Source organism: Panthera leo, chromosome A2 (genome assembly GCF_018350215.1).
Source record: "Panthera leo isolate Ple1 chromosome A2, P.leo_Ple1_pat1.1, whole genome shotgun sequence".
NCBI lineage: Eukaryota > Metazoa > Chordata > Mammalia > Carnivora > Felidae > Panthera > Panthera leo.
In genome coordinates, this window is record NC_056680.1 from 8,653,486 (window position 1) to 8,668,248 (window position 14,763).

A 14,763-nucleotide genomic window follows, 5' to 3' on the forward strand; every position below is an offset into this window, starting at 1 on the left:
GAAGGATGGGGAAAGCTTGATCTCTTATGACCAAGCCCCCCCCCCCAATAATAACCCAGGCCGCCCCCCTAGGTGGAAACAATGACACAATCGGCTCCCAATACCAAGGCCCTGACATCACGTGGGGGGGAGAGGGGGGGTGGCCGAGGTGGGGGGTGCCCCGCCCCTTGGCAGGCCCCTGCGGCCAATGGGACGGCCTTGGAAGAGGCCCGGGCCGCCTCCGGAGCTTCAAAAACGTGTGAGGAGGGAAGACGGGGCTGCAGACGGAGCCTTAAGCTGCTGCCTCAGTCCTCAGTGCCTCTGCCCACCACCAGCCAGCATGTCTTCTGCTCACTTCAACCGGGGCCCCGCCTATGGGTTGTCGGCTGAGGTCAAGAACAAGGTAGGCGCCCCCCCCACCCCAGCCCATACACCCCGGCAGGCCAACGGCCCCATGGGGTTCTGGTCTATCCCATGTGATTTGGGACCAGAGGGGACAAAAGGACAAATATGGGGTACGGCCCGCCTTCCTCCCCATCCTGAGCATCCCAGAGCCCTCAGCGACTGTTGGGGTGGGGTGTGTAAAATGGGGGGCATGCAGGCAACCATATAGGTAAACTGAGGAGGTCAGTCCCTGGTGAAGACCCCGCTTGATCAGAGCCTCCTGTTAACCTGTCCCCTGTTCCTTTTATGTTGGGGGGCGGGGGGCTGGGAAAGGACTTGATCTTCCTTGCACCCACCATCTCAAAAAGCAACTGGAGAGTGGTTGAGAGCTGGGATGGTGGGGAAGGGAGGCCCAGAAAGTATGGGAGATCCTGAAGGGGGGGGGGCGGAGACAGCTGGGGAGGTCAGAGAGGGAGCATTAGGGACATGACGGACGTGTCCTCGTTTTGGGCTGGGAGAACATGCACACACCACCTTCATGCTATGGTTGGGTAAACTGAGGTTCAGAGAGGAGGGGTAAGTAGCTAGGGTTCTAAATAAGGGAGCTGCAGAGCTAGGATCCTGGCCTCCCCCCCCACCACACACACACCCCCGAATGGGGGTTCAGCTTCTGCAGGGCAGTGAACTGGAAGTCCCCAACTCACTGGAATGCTCCCGTGAGCGTTGCCAGGGGAGGAGTCCCGGCCCCATTTGACAGAGGGGAACACTGAGGCTCCGGGTGGCTTGTCCCAGTGTACAGCGAGGACGCGGAGAGCTGGAATCGGATCCAGGGTCGGGGATCCTGGCTGCTGGAGGAGGGGGCTGGTGGGGGGGGCGGGTGTGCGGCCGGAGCGAGCCCAGCGCCGCCCCCCTCCCCCCCAGCGCCGGCCCCAGAGCCGCGAGAAGCCGCCGCGCCTTATAAGGCGGCCTCGGGGAGCCCGGCCCGCGGGGCCGCGCTATATAAGGGCCGGTTTGCTTTATAAAGCCGGGCTGGTGGGGAGGGGGGCGGCAGGGCCGGGGCCAGGTGAGGGGCCGCCCCCTCCCACCTCCTCCTCCCCCAGGAGAAGGGCCAGCTCCGTCCCCCAGAGTCCTGGAGCCTGTCGGGGCTGGGGCTGAGGGTTCTGGAGAAACAGAGGGGGTAACGTGAGGAGGGGGGCAGAGGGCGAGGGACGGAGAGGGACGGAGATTCTGGGAGCCCAGAGACTTGAGAGGGACGGATGGGGAGGGTGAGCCACGAGCGAGATAAGACCGAGACAGGGATGGGGAGGCCGAGAGAGGAGCCGGACGAGCCCCACCCCCCACCAGAGGCAGGGAACCTGGAGTCGGAGACCAGCCGGGAGGCAGAGATGGCCCCACCAGGAGCCCCACCCCCCAGCCAGACGCGGAGGGATGGGGACAGGAAGACAGGGCCAAGGAAAGAGACAGGGCTGGAGAGAGAGAGAGAGAGAGGTCACGGGGATGGGGAGAGGGAGAAATACGGCCACACGCACGGGGCCAGGAGTAAGACAGAGACAAGCTCCCGGCCCCTCCACCCGGAGCTGGAGCCCAGGAGATGAGGGCCTGAAGAGACACTGAGGCAGGCATGCAAGACAGGACAGTCCCCTGCAAGGCAGTACTCAGGGCACCTCCTTAGGGCTCCTCCTCCCCTGCCTGGGGGCCCAGGCTTCCAGCAGCGGGACGGGCAGGGCCCCCGGGAAGCTAAGCCCCAAGTTTGGCCTGGAGGGGGAACCAAGAGGCCAGGCACCGCCCCGCCCCCAGCTCTGAGTACCCCCCGCTCTCCACCCCACCCCCGCCTTGTCCGCATTCTCTGGTGCCAAACCTCAGAATGTCCGGAATGGCCCCCTGGGCAGGTGCCACCTCAGCCCTGGCCCTCAGCCCACTTCAACCCCCACCCCTACCCCCTCATGGACACTGGGGCAGAATTGCCTTAGTTGGGAAGGGGATGAAGAAGATCAGGCCCAGGGAATATCAGGTGGGGTCCGAGGACTGAGTCTGCTCCACGCTGCGTCCTCACCGCTTTCTCTGCGCCCCCCACCCCCAGCTGGCCCAGAAGTACGACCACCAGCGGGAGCAGGAGCTTCGAGAATGGATCGAGGGGGTGACAGGACGCCGCATCGGCAACAACTTCATGGACGGCCTCAAAGATGGCATCATTCTTTGCGAGTGAGTGGAGCAGACTCTGCCCTGGGCTGCCCTCAACCTGGGCGTTCATCCCCGCCCCTCAACCCCTCAACCAACTAGGGGCTCCAAGCCTGGTCAGGCTCTTTATATCCGAGACCTGGGAATAGTGGTGGCAAATAATCACTGTGCCCATTTAACAGGAAAGAAAACTGAGGCTCAGGTAAAACACATGGCCCCAAGTCCCATACTGTTCCAACAGAAGTGACTCCAGAATCTAGGAAGGCAGGGCGGGCCCATTTATGGCCTCCAAGAGTTCCAAGTTCCAAGAAAGAGAGATCGTGGCTAGAGGGCAACAGGCAATGATGGCTGTCCATCACTGGCTTGACACGAGAGATGTACCACGGTCATTTAAGTAGGTCCCCATCTTCTACTCTTCTCAGAACTTAAATCATCGAGAGAAATGAAAGCCCAAGCTTTGATTCCAGATTCCACGGCAACGTTAATGCTGGCTAGGGCCCTGAGCCCAGTGGGGGTCCTGTATGCATCTCTGAGTCTGACCCAGGGCAGGGTGACCATGGTGGCCAGAGAATGCCCTTGAGAAGCTTCCCGAAGGTGCAGGCTTACCAAGATCTAGGTGCTGGAAAGGTGGCAGGGTGGGGAGATCCTGTTCTGTCGTATCCACTCGGGACAAGGAATAGGGGGACACCTTGGTGTCCCAGCTCGGACAGGGTTGCTTGGACATTAAAGAGTGCCGAGCCCACCCCCCACCCCCATTCAGTCCTTCATGCCGCGAGAATTTATGGGGCACCTGCTGCGTGCCAGGTCTAGGCACTGGGGATAATGAACAAAACAGACTTGACTTTGAGGTCACGTAGAGCTTTCGTCCTAGTGAGGGCAGATCGATCAAATAATCAATGAGATAATCACATAACATACTTGCCGAGGGTGGGAAGTGCCGTGGAGAAAAGTCTGGTGGGGAAGGACGGGGGGGGCCGGGGTGGGGAAAAGGGTGGCTGCTTTGTACAGAATGGCCTGGAAGGTCTTTCTGAAGAGGTAACATTTGAGAGGAATCTTGGATGAAGTGAGGGAGGGACCTAGGAGGGCGTCTGAGGGGAGAGTGGGTCAGGCAGGGGGGCAGCGGTGCAAAGGCCCTGAGGTGGGAGTGAGCGAGTGTAGTGTGTTCAAGGAACAACCAGGAGAGATATGAGGAGGTGGAGGGAGTTAGCTGGGCGGAGCGGGGCGGGGCGGGGGGGGGCACACTTTCAGTCATGCCAAGTATTAGGATCTTTATTCTGAAGGGAAACCATGGGACAGCTTTGAGTTGGGAAGTAACTAGAATTATTGTTGAAAAGACCATTCGAGCTACAAGATGAAGGGTCGGGAGGAGACATGGTGGAAGCTGGGAGCCCCAGGGAGGCCCCTGCAAAGAGCCCAGGAGAGAGATGTGGGCGGCTCGGAGCAGGGTGGGAGTGGCAAGGAGCTGTGGGCTTCTAGATGTCTTTGGAAGGCAGAGCCAAAGGACTTGCTGAGTGCTTGGGTGTGTGGACGGGAGAAAAGGATAGGAGAGTCAAAGGCAAGTCTGAGGGCTTTGCCCAAGCACCTGGAAGGCTGTGTTTACTGAGCCTGGGAAGATGGAAGGGGCTGAGTTGGGGGAAATGGGTGTCAGGAGGCAGGGGTGGGGTGCACTGGATTTGAGATGGCATGTAGGGAGCTGGCTTGGGGAGTGAGGGGCCCGGCTGCACGGAGACACTGGGGAGCTGTTGGCGTATCGGTGGCATTTGCAGTCAAGAGACTGGAGGAGGTCAAGGGGGTGAGTGTGGCCAGGAAGGGAAGCCCGAGGCCCAGGCTGCAGGCTTTCCACAGTGCAGATGCCTGGAGAGGACCAGCAGCCGGAAAGGTGGTTGCCAGGGAGACAAGGTCATAGCAGGGGACTCCTGCAAGCCTGGGATAAGGGGACTTTCTGCTAGAGACCCCAGCCCAGCTCCCGATTTCCCATCTCAGTCCTGCCCGGGTGTGCGAGGGGTGGATCAGCGGGGCCCCGCAGCTGAGCTGGTTGCCGTGGGAACCCCCGACATCGCCCGCTGGCTGTCACCCTGACCCGTTGTCCCGCGGGGCTGGGCGTACCTTCCTCGCTGCCTCCCCCGGCTCCTTGTAGGTTCATCAATAAACTCCAGCCGGGCTCCGTGAAGAAGGTCAATGAGTCGACCCAAAACTGGCACCAGGTGAGCCCAGCCTCTTTTCTGAACTCTTTCAACCCCTGGCCCACACCGCCCCTCGGCACCCCCCCCCCCGACCCTGCCTCCCTCCACTGACTGGCGCCTGCTCCCCTCCAGCTGGAAAACATCGGCAACTTCATCAAGGCCATCACCAAGTATGGGGTGAAGCCCCACGACATTTTCGAGGCCAACGACCTGTTTGAGAACACCAACCACACCCAGGTTCAGTCTACCCTCCTGGCCCTGGCCAGCATGGTGAGTGAGGCTGAAGGGTGGGCGTGGGGCGGGTGGGCTGTGGAGGGTGTGGGCTGGGATGTGAGTGGGGGCCACTCGTGCCCCCGGGGCCCAGCATGGGTGGGAGGGGGGAGCAGGTGCTAACCGGGGACGGTGCCTGGAGGCTCCCTTGTCAGTCCCTGCTCCCTTGGCCCTCCCCAGGCCAAGACGAAAGGGAATAAAGTGAACGTAGGGGTGAAGTACGCGGAGAAGCAGGAACGGAGATTTGAGCCAGAGAAGCTACGAGAAGGGAGGAATATCATCGGGCTTCAGGTACTGCCCCTTCTTCACCGGGGGTCTTGCTGCTGAGCTGGGCGGGGAGGTCAAGGAGGCCAGGAGGGCACCCCGGTCCCGGCAGGCTTTGGGGCACAGGCTGTTTGGCCCTACCTCGGATGTATGCTGGGCACTGTGCTTGGCGTCCAGCGGCTCTGAGCGGTGGGTGCTATTGTTACACCCTTTATCCAGATGAGGAAACTGGGGCCTGGAGAAGCCGGCTCACTTACCGCGATTGCCCGCGTGATACGTGGCCGCGCTGGGGCTGGAACCCTGGAAGCCAGGCCCCGGGGCTCGGAGCCACCTACAGGCCACGTGACCTGCGTTTTCTGGGCCTCAGTGTCCAGTCCGGAGCCTGACAATGGAAGCAGGTGCCTCGGCAGAGGGCGTGCCAGGGTCCGCCGACACGCTCTGTCTCGTGGCCCCGGGTGAGGCTCTGTGACCTTCGGGCTGATTCTTCTTCCTAGATGGGCACGAACAAGTTTGCCAGCCAGCAGGGCATGACTGCCTACGGCACCCGGCGCCACCTGTACGACCCCAAGCTGGGCACGGACCAGCCCCTGGACCAGGCTACCATCAGCCTGCAGATGGGTAGCAACAAGGGGGCCAGCCAGGTGCGTGGGGGGGCGGGGGGCGCGGGCTGGGCCGCTGGGGTGGCCCCTGCCCTGCTGGGTGCCCGCGGTCTGACGGGCTGCGCCCTCTGCAGGCCGGGATGACCGCACCCGGGACCAAGCGACAGATCTTCGAGCCGGGGCTGGGCATGGAGCATTGCGACACGCTCAACGTCAGCCTGCAGATGGGCAGCAACAAGGGGGCCTCGCAGCGGGGCATGACGGTGTACGGGCTGCCGCGCCAGGTCTATGACCCCAAGTACTGCCTGACGCCCGAGTACCCGGAGCTGGGCGAGCCTGCCCACAACCACCACCCGCACAACTACTACAACTCGGCCTAGGGCCCTGGGGCCCCCCACCCCCCCGCCCCGCCTTCCCCCCAGGGAGGCTGCCTGCTGCTCTCGGCAGGGGCCGCGCCGCCCCCGTCGACCCCTCCCCCTGCATGGCGTCCCCCCGCCCCCGCCGCCGGCACCTGCCCACAGGGTTAGCATTTGGTGGGGGAGGGGGGCAAACTGGGGGGCTTGGGGGGGAGGGGAGGGGGCCCTCCTCCCTGTAGCGCCGCGGGACCCAACACCGAGCCGGGTGTTCCCAACAGCACCCAGAGGACGCACTGAGCAAGGCTACCCCGGCTGTCATTCCCTCCCCCTTCACAAGTGGGTCCCCCCAGGACAAGAAGTTCCCCCCCCCCAAGCAAAACCCCCAGAGCCCAGGCTCGGCCTGCCCCCACCCCATTCCCACAGTGGGAGCAAACTGCATGCCCAGAGACCCAGCGGACACACGCGGTTTGGTTTGCAGCGACAGGCATACGTGGATGTGACAGCGGCGTTTGTAACGCGAGCACTTTCTTTTTCTATTTCACTGGAGCACAATAAACGGCTGTAAAATCATGGACTCGGGGCTGCTCTTTGCTGGAGCCCGCGTGTCTCTTGCACCCGTGCAAACAGCCTTGCTCGGATCCGCTCCGCGTCCCGCATACACGTCTGCAGGGGCACAACGCTCACACGGTCAGATGCGCACACGGTGCGCGCGGCCACTTGGCGGGCCCCGGGACAGGCACTCACACGCAGAATCCGTGCCCTACTTTGTGTGTGTGGAGCACACACACTCCCCTTGCACAGATGCACACGTGCGGCACACACTCCCACTCAGGACACATAAACGCACACCCTCACACATAATATCCACACGCACGTGCTCGGCCCCGTGTGCCTTTCTGGGAAGTCTGGGGCGTGTGGGGGGTGGTGTAAAAGTGCCCAAGCGCCGGGACAGGCTAGATGGGGTGTGAATCACACAGTTCTGCTTCTCACACGCTGACTGACTTGGGGCAAGTCACTTGCCCTCCCTAGGCCTGTTTTCCCAACACGAAAATGAGGTCAGAGAGCCTCCTGGGGACATGGGGAAGCTGAAATGACACCCCCAGACGGGGGAAGCCATTTGGTACTGACCAATGAACGTGGTCCAGCCAGGTTCCGGAGGTCCCCGTGGGCAGGCGGAACCCTTCAGCCCCGGATAGTGGGGAGGTGGGAGGGGACAAGGCAGTGGGGCAGGATGGGCACTTTGGGGCGCGGGGCAAGGGCCCTTTGTAGGCTGGCATGGGGCAGGGGAGTAGCTGTCTGCCAGGCGCGGCCACCCTGTGTTCCCAGCTCGCTCTCTGCCCTCTTCTGAGGGCTGACTCCCGAGCCTGGCCTGCCAGCCCAGGGCCCTCTGAGTCTGTGGACAGCCCCCACCTCTCCACGTTTCAGAGGGGCCCCTGTCCTCCCAGTGATGTGAGCGCCAGCGGTCCTGCCTGGAAGGCACCACCTGTCAGAGTTCCAAGGGGAGGGTGCGGCCGTGTGGGGGGTGGGGATGGCAGGTGGTTACAGAACGGTGGCGTCCCCTTCCTTACGCACAGCAGGGGATGAAGCTGGAACTCGGGGACCTGCGGAGACACACCAGAAGACCCGCGTGCACGGACGCACACAGCCCCTGGGGCCTCGTAAAAGGGATTCCAGGCGCTCTTGGCCTGGCTAGTACAAGTCCTGCTCCCCCAGGGCCAGCACAGGGGGAGCTATGCTGAGGAGGATCCATGCCTGGCCCAGGGCCCTGCCTCCTCGAGAAAACAGCACCATATTAGCACTTGGCCTGTGTGACTGGGGTGGGCGGGCCCTGGAAGCCAGAGGAATGAGCCCCCTTTCTGCTGGACCCCAGAGGGCACCCCCCGCCCAGGCACCTGTCCACCGCTCTGCCCGTGCCCACTGGCTCCTGCCCGGGACCTTGGAGGGGGGAGGCGAGAGCACCACAGGAAGGGCAGGGCAGGGTGGGCTGCCAGGTGGGAGTGGGGGAACATGCCAGACCCAGTGGCCGGGCCTGGTGGCTAGCTCAGCATCCCCCCTCGGCTGTCCCACACCCCTTACTGCCCTGAGTGGGTCCCAGAGTCACTTAAACCGTGCCAGGCACTGTGCTAGGCCCCTCCAGTCTCAGCATGGCCCTGGAACGTTCTAGCGTCCTTTCTGCTGTACCAACGAGGACTGCAAAGCACAGGCCACCTGCTGCCCAGGCTCAAAGCCGGGTGCAGGTGCCGATGGGCCCCAGGCTGCCAGAGCGTCAGGACCTCCACACCTGTAAGACCATCTGCGGGCACCGTCCATCAGCAAGGTTCAGATGCATTTTTTCCAAAACCAAGCAAGTCACTCAATTCTGACACGACCTGGAGACAGCATTGGATCTCCCAGGATAAGGGTTCAGTCTTAGGAGGCTGTCCCTCCCCTTTAGGGCCAATTCCAAGTCCAGGTTATGACCTGTGCTTCTGACCGACCAGTGATAATCAGGGATTCCCATGACCACCTCTTCCGATTTCGTTAATTTACTAGAGTGGCTCACAGAACTCAGAGAAACATTGCGTTTTACTAGATGACCGGTTTATTAGAAAAGAATATAAATCAGGAGGAGCTCGCGGGCCCAAGTCGGGAGAAGGGGCACCCCACTCCCCCAGCACTTCCGTGGGTTCACCGAGCCCCCAAGCTTGTCAAATCTTGTTGGAGTTGTTATACAGCTTAATCTGTAGCCCCCCTTTCCCTTCCTCAGAGGTTGTGGGTGTTACTGAGGGTCCCACTCAGTAATCACGGACCTTCCGGTGACCAGCCCCATCCTGAGGCTGATCTGGGGCCCCACAGCGATCAGCATGAATGTAGGTTTTGATCAGCATGATCAAAACGGGCTCTGTTGACAAAAGATGCTGCCATTCAGGAAATTCCAAGGGGTTGAGGAGCTGTGCCAGGAACTAGAGATAGGGACCAAAATGTATTACACCGCACCAGCATCGGCCCCACCTCGTCTTCAGAGACCCCCTCACCACCCTCGGAAAAAGGTCCCTTTCCCGGACCCTTACTCCTCCACAATGCTGTCACCCCTGCAGCCCTGGAAGCAGAGACCTGTTCTCTCAGCCTGGACCCTGGACTCTTAGGCAGTCAGACCCCGGGCTGTGACGCCAGGCCTCCCAGGTTCAAGGCCCAACTCTGCAGCTTTCTGGCTGTGGGACGTTAGGCCGGTGACTTGCCATCTCTGGCCCAATTCCTCACCTGTGAGCCTGGGGCACCTACCTCACAGGCACCTTTTGGGGTGGGGGGACAGGGCAGGCAAGCCTGAGAGCAGCTTCTGGCACAGGGTGGCCCTCGAGTATGACTTCTTTCGGACCGCCCCCCAGGAAGCCTTCTCTGGTCACCCCGGGCTCCATTGGCCCCATTTTCTGTTGTGCCTGTAAATGCCTGGCCAGGTGTCTGTAGGTTCATCCGTGTGCCTCGGGCCCAGCACTGCCATGGTTTCACCCCGAAAGCCTGTTGCATGGACAAAATGGACAGTTTGAAGGACTAACCAAACCCCATTTCCAATGGCCCGCCAGGCCACCTCTGAGTGCTTCAGTCTCCCCCTCTCCCTCACTGAACCCCTGGGCCTGACCCAGAACCCAGGAAATCACAAAGAAGCAGGAGTTTGCATCAGCTGCTTTATTTAGGGGCTCGTGACCGACGGCGATCCCCAGCCCAGCCCCTTCCTCCTCTACAAAAGCAACTAAACAGGAAAAGGGGCTGTTCTGCCAGGTCCCAGCCACGGGGCCTGTGGGACTGTGGCTTTGAATCCCAGGCCACAGGCCTTGGGAGGCAGGGGAGGGGCGGGGGGCAGTCCAGTCCACACGGTGCTGGTGAGATGGGTGAGGAGGCTGGAGAGTCCCTTGGCAGCCTCTGCTGGGCTTGTCCTTGCCCAGAACGTCAGGACGCGGGCCCCGAGGAGGAGCAAGCAAGTTAAAGGCTTTCAGAGCCAAGGGAAGCACTTCAGGCCCCCGGGGGGGCCCAACAACCCCGCCTCAACTCCAGTCCGTGCCCACAGGCACGCTGCCACGGCCACACTCACACCCACACCCACTCCATACACGCAGAGGGCTGTGAAGGCCCTGGACCCACACCGCGGACCCTGGAATGTCTCTGGATTGGCACCCAGCGGGGCAGGTCCACGGCAGGCAGGGTTGCCGCGGGAGCGGGTCCTCTGCATCGCTACTGGTTGGCTGCCTCGCAGGCATCTATCCAATCGCTGTACACGTCCACCGGTTCTGACAGATCTGGGCCGCTGAGGTCAAGGGCAACTGCTGGCATCGGGCCCCTTCCCTGTACGCACCCCTCTCACTGGTGTCAGCCGGATCCCCGCCCCGCACCCAACGCAAGTCAGCAGGTGGTGCCTTGTCTCCAACCCCCCGCCCCCCCCCCCTCCCCGCCCCAGGGAGGTCACGGCCCACAAAAGCGTAAGCAGGAGGGCCAGAGGAGCAAAGACTGGATCCAGTCCCCTCGCCCCTGGCCAGGTGCCCTAGAGCAGCCCACCCGGGGCAGGGGAGCCCTGACTGCCCCCACCCCTCCCCACCCACCCCACTTCCCCGCAAGAGCCTGGTTGCCCAAGGATACATGTGATGGGCGTCTGGAACTCCTCTAGGCACACGGTACACGAGATGACTCCGGTGTTGCGGGCCCGGTCCCTGGAACAGGAGGAGGAGGAGGGGCTGGTGAGAAAAGGAGGCCGCGTCTATGGGTGACGATCGCCCTAAGTGGGAGGGCCTGGGGCAGAAAGGATGGTGGGAGCAGGGAAGCTGCCTCCCGACTCTGGGAGGAGAGGGGAGGCCCCGTCCCCCACTCACATTTTCACGTCACAAGACTTCTCGTGGTTGCAGAAGGGGCAGGTGAACTGGGTCTCTAAGGTGCCTGTCATCTTCTTCTTGGGGGGTGGCTTCCGTTTGGACTTTCTGCGCCCCATGTCTGTAGGAGGGCAAACCTGCGGTGGCGGTGGGGGACAGGAGTCAGCAACCCAGGGGACCCACAGAGCCCTCCAGCTCGATGCTCTAGGGGGCAGGCTGGGAAGAAGGCTCCGCCTCTGAGGGATGAGGCTCCCAGTCCCCAGGTAGGCGGCGGATCCAGGCACACTCTGGGCGGGGGATGGGAGCAGGCTCTGGCAACAGGTGGCCCGAGTTCTAATCGTGGCCCTCCACTTGCTGGGTGGCCCCGGGCAGGTGACTTAAGCTCTCTGTGCCTCAGTGTTCTGTCAGTAAAACAGATGAGGCTGCTACCCACGGAGGGGTCTGTGCGGCTGCCATGACAAACGGTGCACGGAGTGCTGAGCACGGGACCCGGCCCCCCCATCCTCGGCACCCAGGCAGGACGCCACTGCTCCTGGTGAGGATGACGCAAGAGGCTCTGACGGACCAGCTGCGCGGGGAGGGGCACAGCCTAAGTGCCCAGAAGCCAGTGCTTTTGGGAGCAGCTGCGCCTCTCGTCAAACGGACACACAAGGGACACCCAGGAGGAATGACACTCAAGGGATAGGACAGATCCTCCAGAGAAGCCCCCTGGGCTAACTCTCCACACACAAGGGGCTGGTGGGCAGAGACGGGGGGGGACAAGCATTTCCGGTCCTTGCCACATACCACGACCGAAGACAGGTGTCTGAGGGCCCCGGCCGGCGTTGGGGGACCACATGGGGCAGGGGGTGGCGAGGGGCAGGCTAAACAGGGAGCGGGGGCGGGGGGGAAGGGTCTGGATGGATCCTGGGTGGGAGGGTGGGCAGTGGGGACACAAAGGATGAAATCACTGCCTTTCTAGGGCATCGAGGAGTACAGGTCAGGGGTGTGGATACAGATGAAGTCAGAACCACGCCAGGGCTGTTCAGGGTGGAGGGATGGCGGGGGGTGAGAGAGTCTCAGAGTGTGGCCAGAGAAGGAGGGACCGGGATGACTCCTAAGGTGGTGGGGGATGGACAGGGTGGGTAGGGGGAGAAGGTGGCATCATCCTCCGATGCCTAACGCACAGGAAGAACAAGATCCTCTGGGAAGATGATGGGCTCAAGTCGCAGAGGCACATCTAGGGACAGGTGTCTTGGAGACAGGGGCCTCCCACGCCAGGCACTGAGCTCAGGGTTCTAGGATCACCGTCCCCAGGCACTCTCCCCTCTCCCTGTCCCCCCTACACCCCACCTGTGTGGCTCTTCCTCCATGACACAGGAATAAAGACCAGAATTCTAGAAGAGCTGCCTGCATTCCCGGTCTTCATTTCCTCCCATTCTCCCTCTACCCGCCCCCCCCCTCCATACTGCTCCCCCCAAGGGGCAGTTCCCCGCCGCCTCAGGGCACTGGACGCACTGGTCCGTCCTCCCACCCTTCCCACGCGGCTCTCAGGACCCTGCACCCTGCCCCGGCCTCACTGGTGGGGCCTTGCAGTTTCTGCTGCTGCTTTCCCCCCGGCCCGGACTTCCGTGATGATACACGAGCCCACGAGCTCAATCTTTGGGCTCCTCTCCATTTGCTCTCACCTCCGTGGAGACCTCGCCCAGCCTCAGGGCTTCAAATGCCTCCTCTACACTGAGGCTTCCCGATCTGCCACCCTCAACGTTTCCTCTCCGTTGCAGACTGGCTCGTCTACCTGCCTCGGCTACACCCTCACCGGATGCTAACCCACTTTTTCAACATAACCCGTCCAAAACCCAAGCTGCTGACACCTCAACAGGCCCTTTCCGTCTTCCCCAGCTCAGCAGATAGCAAATCCATCTTTGCACAAACCTTGGACTCCCCCTCGATTCCTTCCACTCCCTCTCACATCCCTTATCGGATCCCGATCCTGCGGCTTTACCTCTAAAAGACATCCAGAATCTGCCCGCTTCTCTTCTCGCCAGAGCCAAAACCGTAGTCCGAGTCCCCAGTCCTGGTCATTTTCAAAACAGCCTCCCTATGGCTCTCCCTGCACCTCCCACCCTGTCCACCTCCCTCCAAATGTAAATTCCACGATGGCAGGGACTTGTGTCTTTTCTTTGTATCCCCCAGAGCCTACAACTGCTGGTGGCACAGAGCTGGCGCTCGACAAATGTTTACTAAATGAACGAATGAACCAATGCCAGGCCCTCCGCTAACCACAGCAATGCTGCACTCAAGGCAGGCCAAGTGTCTGCTTTTGTGGAACTGCTGGTAGCCGACGGCAGACCCTTAACAACTTAATAAGAGAGATCATTTCCGTTACCAGTAAGTGCTATGAGATGAATCAATCAGGGCTAAGGGAATACTTCCGGAATGGGGCAACTTCGCCTAGGAGCGGGGTGGGAAGGACCCTCTGGGTAAAAGTCATTTAAACTGAGGCCTGAATGATGAGAGAAGGCGACAGTGCAAAACAGTCCAGACTGATGGAACAGCAACTGCAAAGGCTCCGAGGCAGAAGCGGCTCCCCCCCTCCCGCCCCCCCGAAAGAGCAAGAAGATTGGTACAGCTGAAGCTCAGGGAGCAATGGGGAGAAAGGGTCTGAGATGGGACCGCAGGGGAAAGCAGCCAGACCCCCCCCCCCCGGCAAATGTAGCCAGTTCAATAGCCCCTGCCTCACCTGCTCCGGGGAGTGTTCTGTTTTCCCGAAGCCTGGCCCTGGGTACCACCTGTTAACAGAATCACTTGAGAGATGCTCAAAAATGCAGATTTCTGAACCTCATTTCAGATCTGCCCCTAGTGGAATGCAGTGTTGGGGGCGGGGGGGGGGGGGCACGATTTACCCACTGCTGAATCCCCATAGCGGGCACGGTGCCTGGTATGCATTAAGCGCTCAGTAACTACTTGTTGAACGAACAGATAAGGCTCCCGAACCAGAAGGTATGGATGCGCTCCAGAATCTCATTTTATCCGGCGTCTACGGCACCCCCAATCGCACACCAGAAAGGGGGTCTAGCCTGTACACAAAGCTCCAGGGGCCCTGCCTGCCCTATGGCGACCTAAGTCCAAGCGCGCCAAAGGGGCCTGGAAAAGGGATCGGCTCCCAACCTTCAAAAGGCGGAGGGTCGGCGGTCCCTCCAAGCTCACCGAGGCTTCGGCGTCGCCTCCCGCCCTCCGCCTGCGGGAGCCAGGCCTCCGAGCGGCCGCGTTTAGAGGGCTGGGGTCCGGGGGAGTCAAGCTCCCCGGCCGGCCACCCCCCCCAACCCCGGGGTCCTCGACGCCTCCTCCAGGATCCCGTGAGCGCCCCCTCCCCCCAGTAGAAGATCGCCTAATCCGGCCTGGCCCCAACGCCCGCCCCTGCGAACAGTCACCTACCCTCGCCTCCCCTCGTTGCGACGGCCTCGTTCACCCGGGAGACAGTGGCTTCCGGCTCCAGCCGGAAGCGGAAACCCCGCTTCTCCTCTAACCTGCGGCCGGGAACGCCCCGCGGGGAGGCCCCGCCTTCTCCCGCATCTTTTCGGTGCACATGCGTACTCGCACACCCTACCGGGAGGCGGGGTCGCAGTACGCCTGCGCGAGGGCCCTGGCGCCGTTGCCTGAAGCGGTGCGCGCCGCCGCTTCCGAGGAGTTGTCGCGGTGCCGGCGGTTCAGCGACGGTGGGCTGGGCCGGACC

The 14,763-nt window shown here is 61.9% G+C and overlaps 2 protein-coding genes across 5 annotated transcripts; one reads left to right on the plus strand and one right to left on the minus strand.

Moving 5' to 3' along the window:
* The first annotated feature begins 233 nt into the window (after positions 1-233).
* On the plus strand, positions 234-6,311 carry CNN1 (calponin 1). 2 transcript variants are annotated; one of them, XM_042928506.1, is made up of 7 exons: positions 234-382; positions 2,444-2,565; positions 4,679-4,745; positions 4,857-4,994; positions 5,175-5,285; positions 5,753-5,899; positions 5,992-6,311. In XM_042928506.1, the coding sequence occupies exons 1-7, from the start codon at positions 320-322 to the stop codon at positions 6,235-6,237; spliced, it is 894 nt and encodes a 297-aa protein (XP_042784440.1). In that variant the 5' UTR covers positions 234-319; the 3' UTR covers positions 6,238-6,311. The 2 variants fall into 2 exon arrangements, with proteins under 2 accessions (XP_042784440.1, XP_042784441.1); XM_042928507.1 differs by lacking the exon at positions 234-382 and adding an exon at positions 1,389-1,540.
* Positions 6,312-9,867: 3,556 nt separating this feature from the next.
* On the minus strand, positions 9,868-14,563 carry ELOF1 (elongation factor 1 homolog). 3 transcript variants are annotated; one of them, XM_042927439.1, is made up of 5 exons: positions 14,466-14,546; positions 13,771-13,819; positions 11,052-11,185; positions 10,822-10,892; positions 9,868-10,484 (listed from the first exon to the last, which is right to left on the minus strand). In XM_042927439.1, exons 3-5 carry the CDS (start codon positions 11,165-11,167, stop codon positions 10,420-10,422), a joined length of 252 nt encoding a protein of 83 aa, XP_042783373.1. In that variant the 5' UTR covers positions 11,168-11,185; positions 13,771-13,819; positions 14,466-14,546; the 3' UTR covers positions 9,868-10,419. The 3 variants fall into 3 exon arrangements, with proteins under 3 accessions (XP_042783373.1, XP_042783375.1, XP_042783376.1); XM_042927442.1 differs by having other exon boundaries at positions 10,408-10,489; positions 14,466-14,548; XM_042927441.1 differs by lacking the exon at positions 13,771-13,819 and having other exon boundaries at positions 14,466-14,563.
* Positions 14,564-14,763: the final 200 nt, after the last annotated feature.

Bases quoted from the DNA above. Each gene is read 5' to 3' on its own strand.
- ELOF1 (XM_042927441.1), bottom strand. From the start codon at position 11,167: ATGGGGCGCAGAAAGTCCAAACGGAAGCCACCCCCCAAGAAGAAGATG. The intron at 10,893-11,051 runs GTGAGTGGGGGA...CTCCTGTTCCAG, and splicing joins AAGTCTTGTGACGTGAAAAT to GGACCGGGCCCGCAACACCG. The intron at 10,485-10,821 runs GTATCCTTGGGC...TCAGCGGCCCAG, and splicing joins GTTCCAGACGCCCATCACAT to ATCTGTCAGAACCGGTGGAC.
- CNN1 (XM_042928506.1), top strand. From the start codon at position 320: ATGTCTTCTGCTCACTTCAACCGGGGCCCCGCCTATGGGTTGTCGGCT. The intron at 383-2,443 runs GTAGGCGCCCCC...CCCCACCCCCAG, and splicing joins CGGCTGAGGTCAAGAACAAG to CTGGCCCAGAAGTACGACCA. The intron at 5,900-5,991 runs GTGCGTGGGGGG...CGCCCTCTGCAG, and splicing joins GCAACAAGGGGGCCAGCCAG to GCCGGGATGACCGCACCCGG.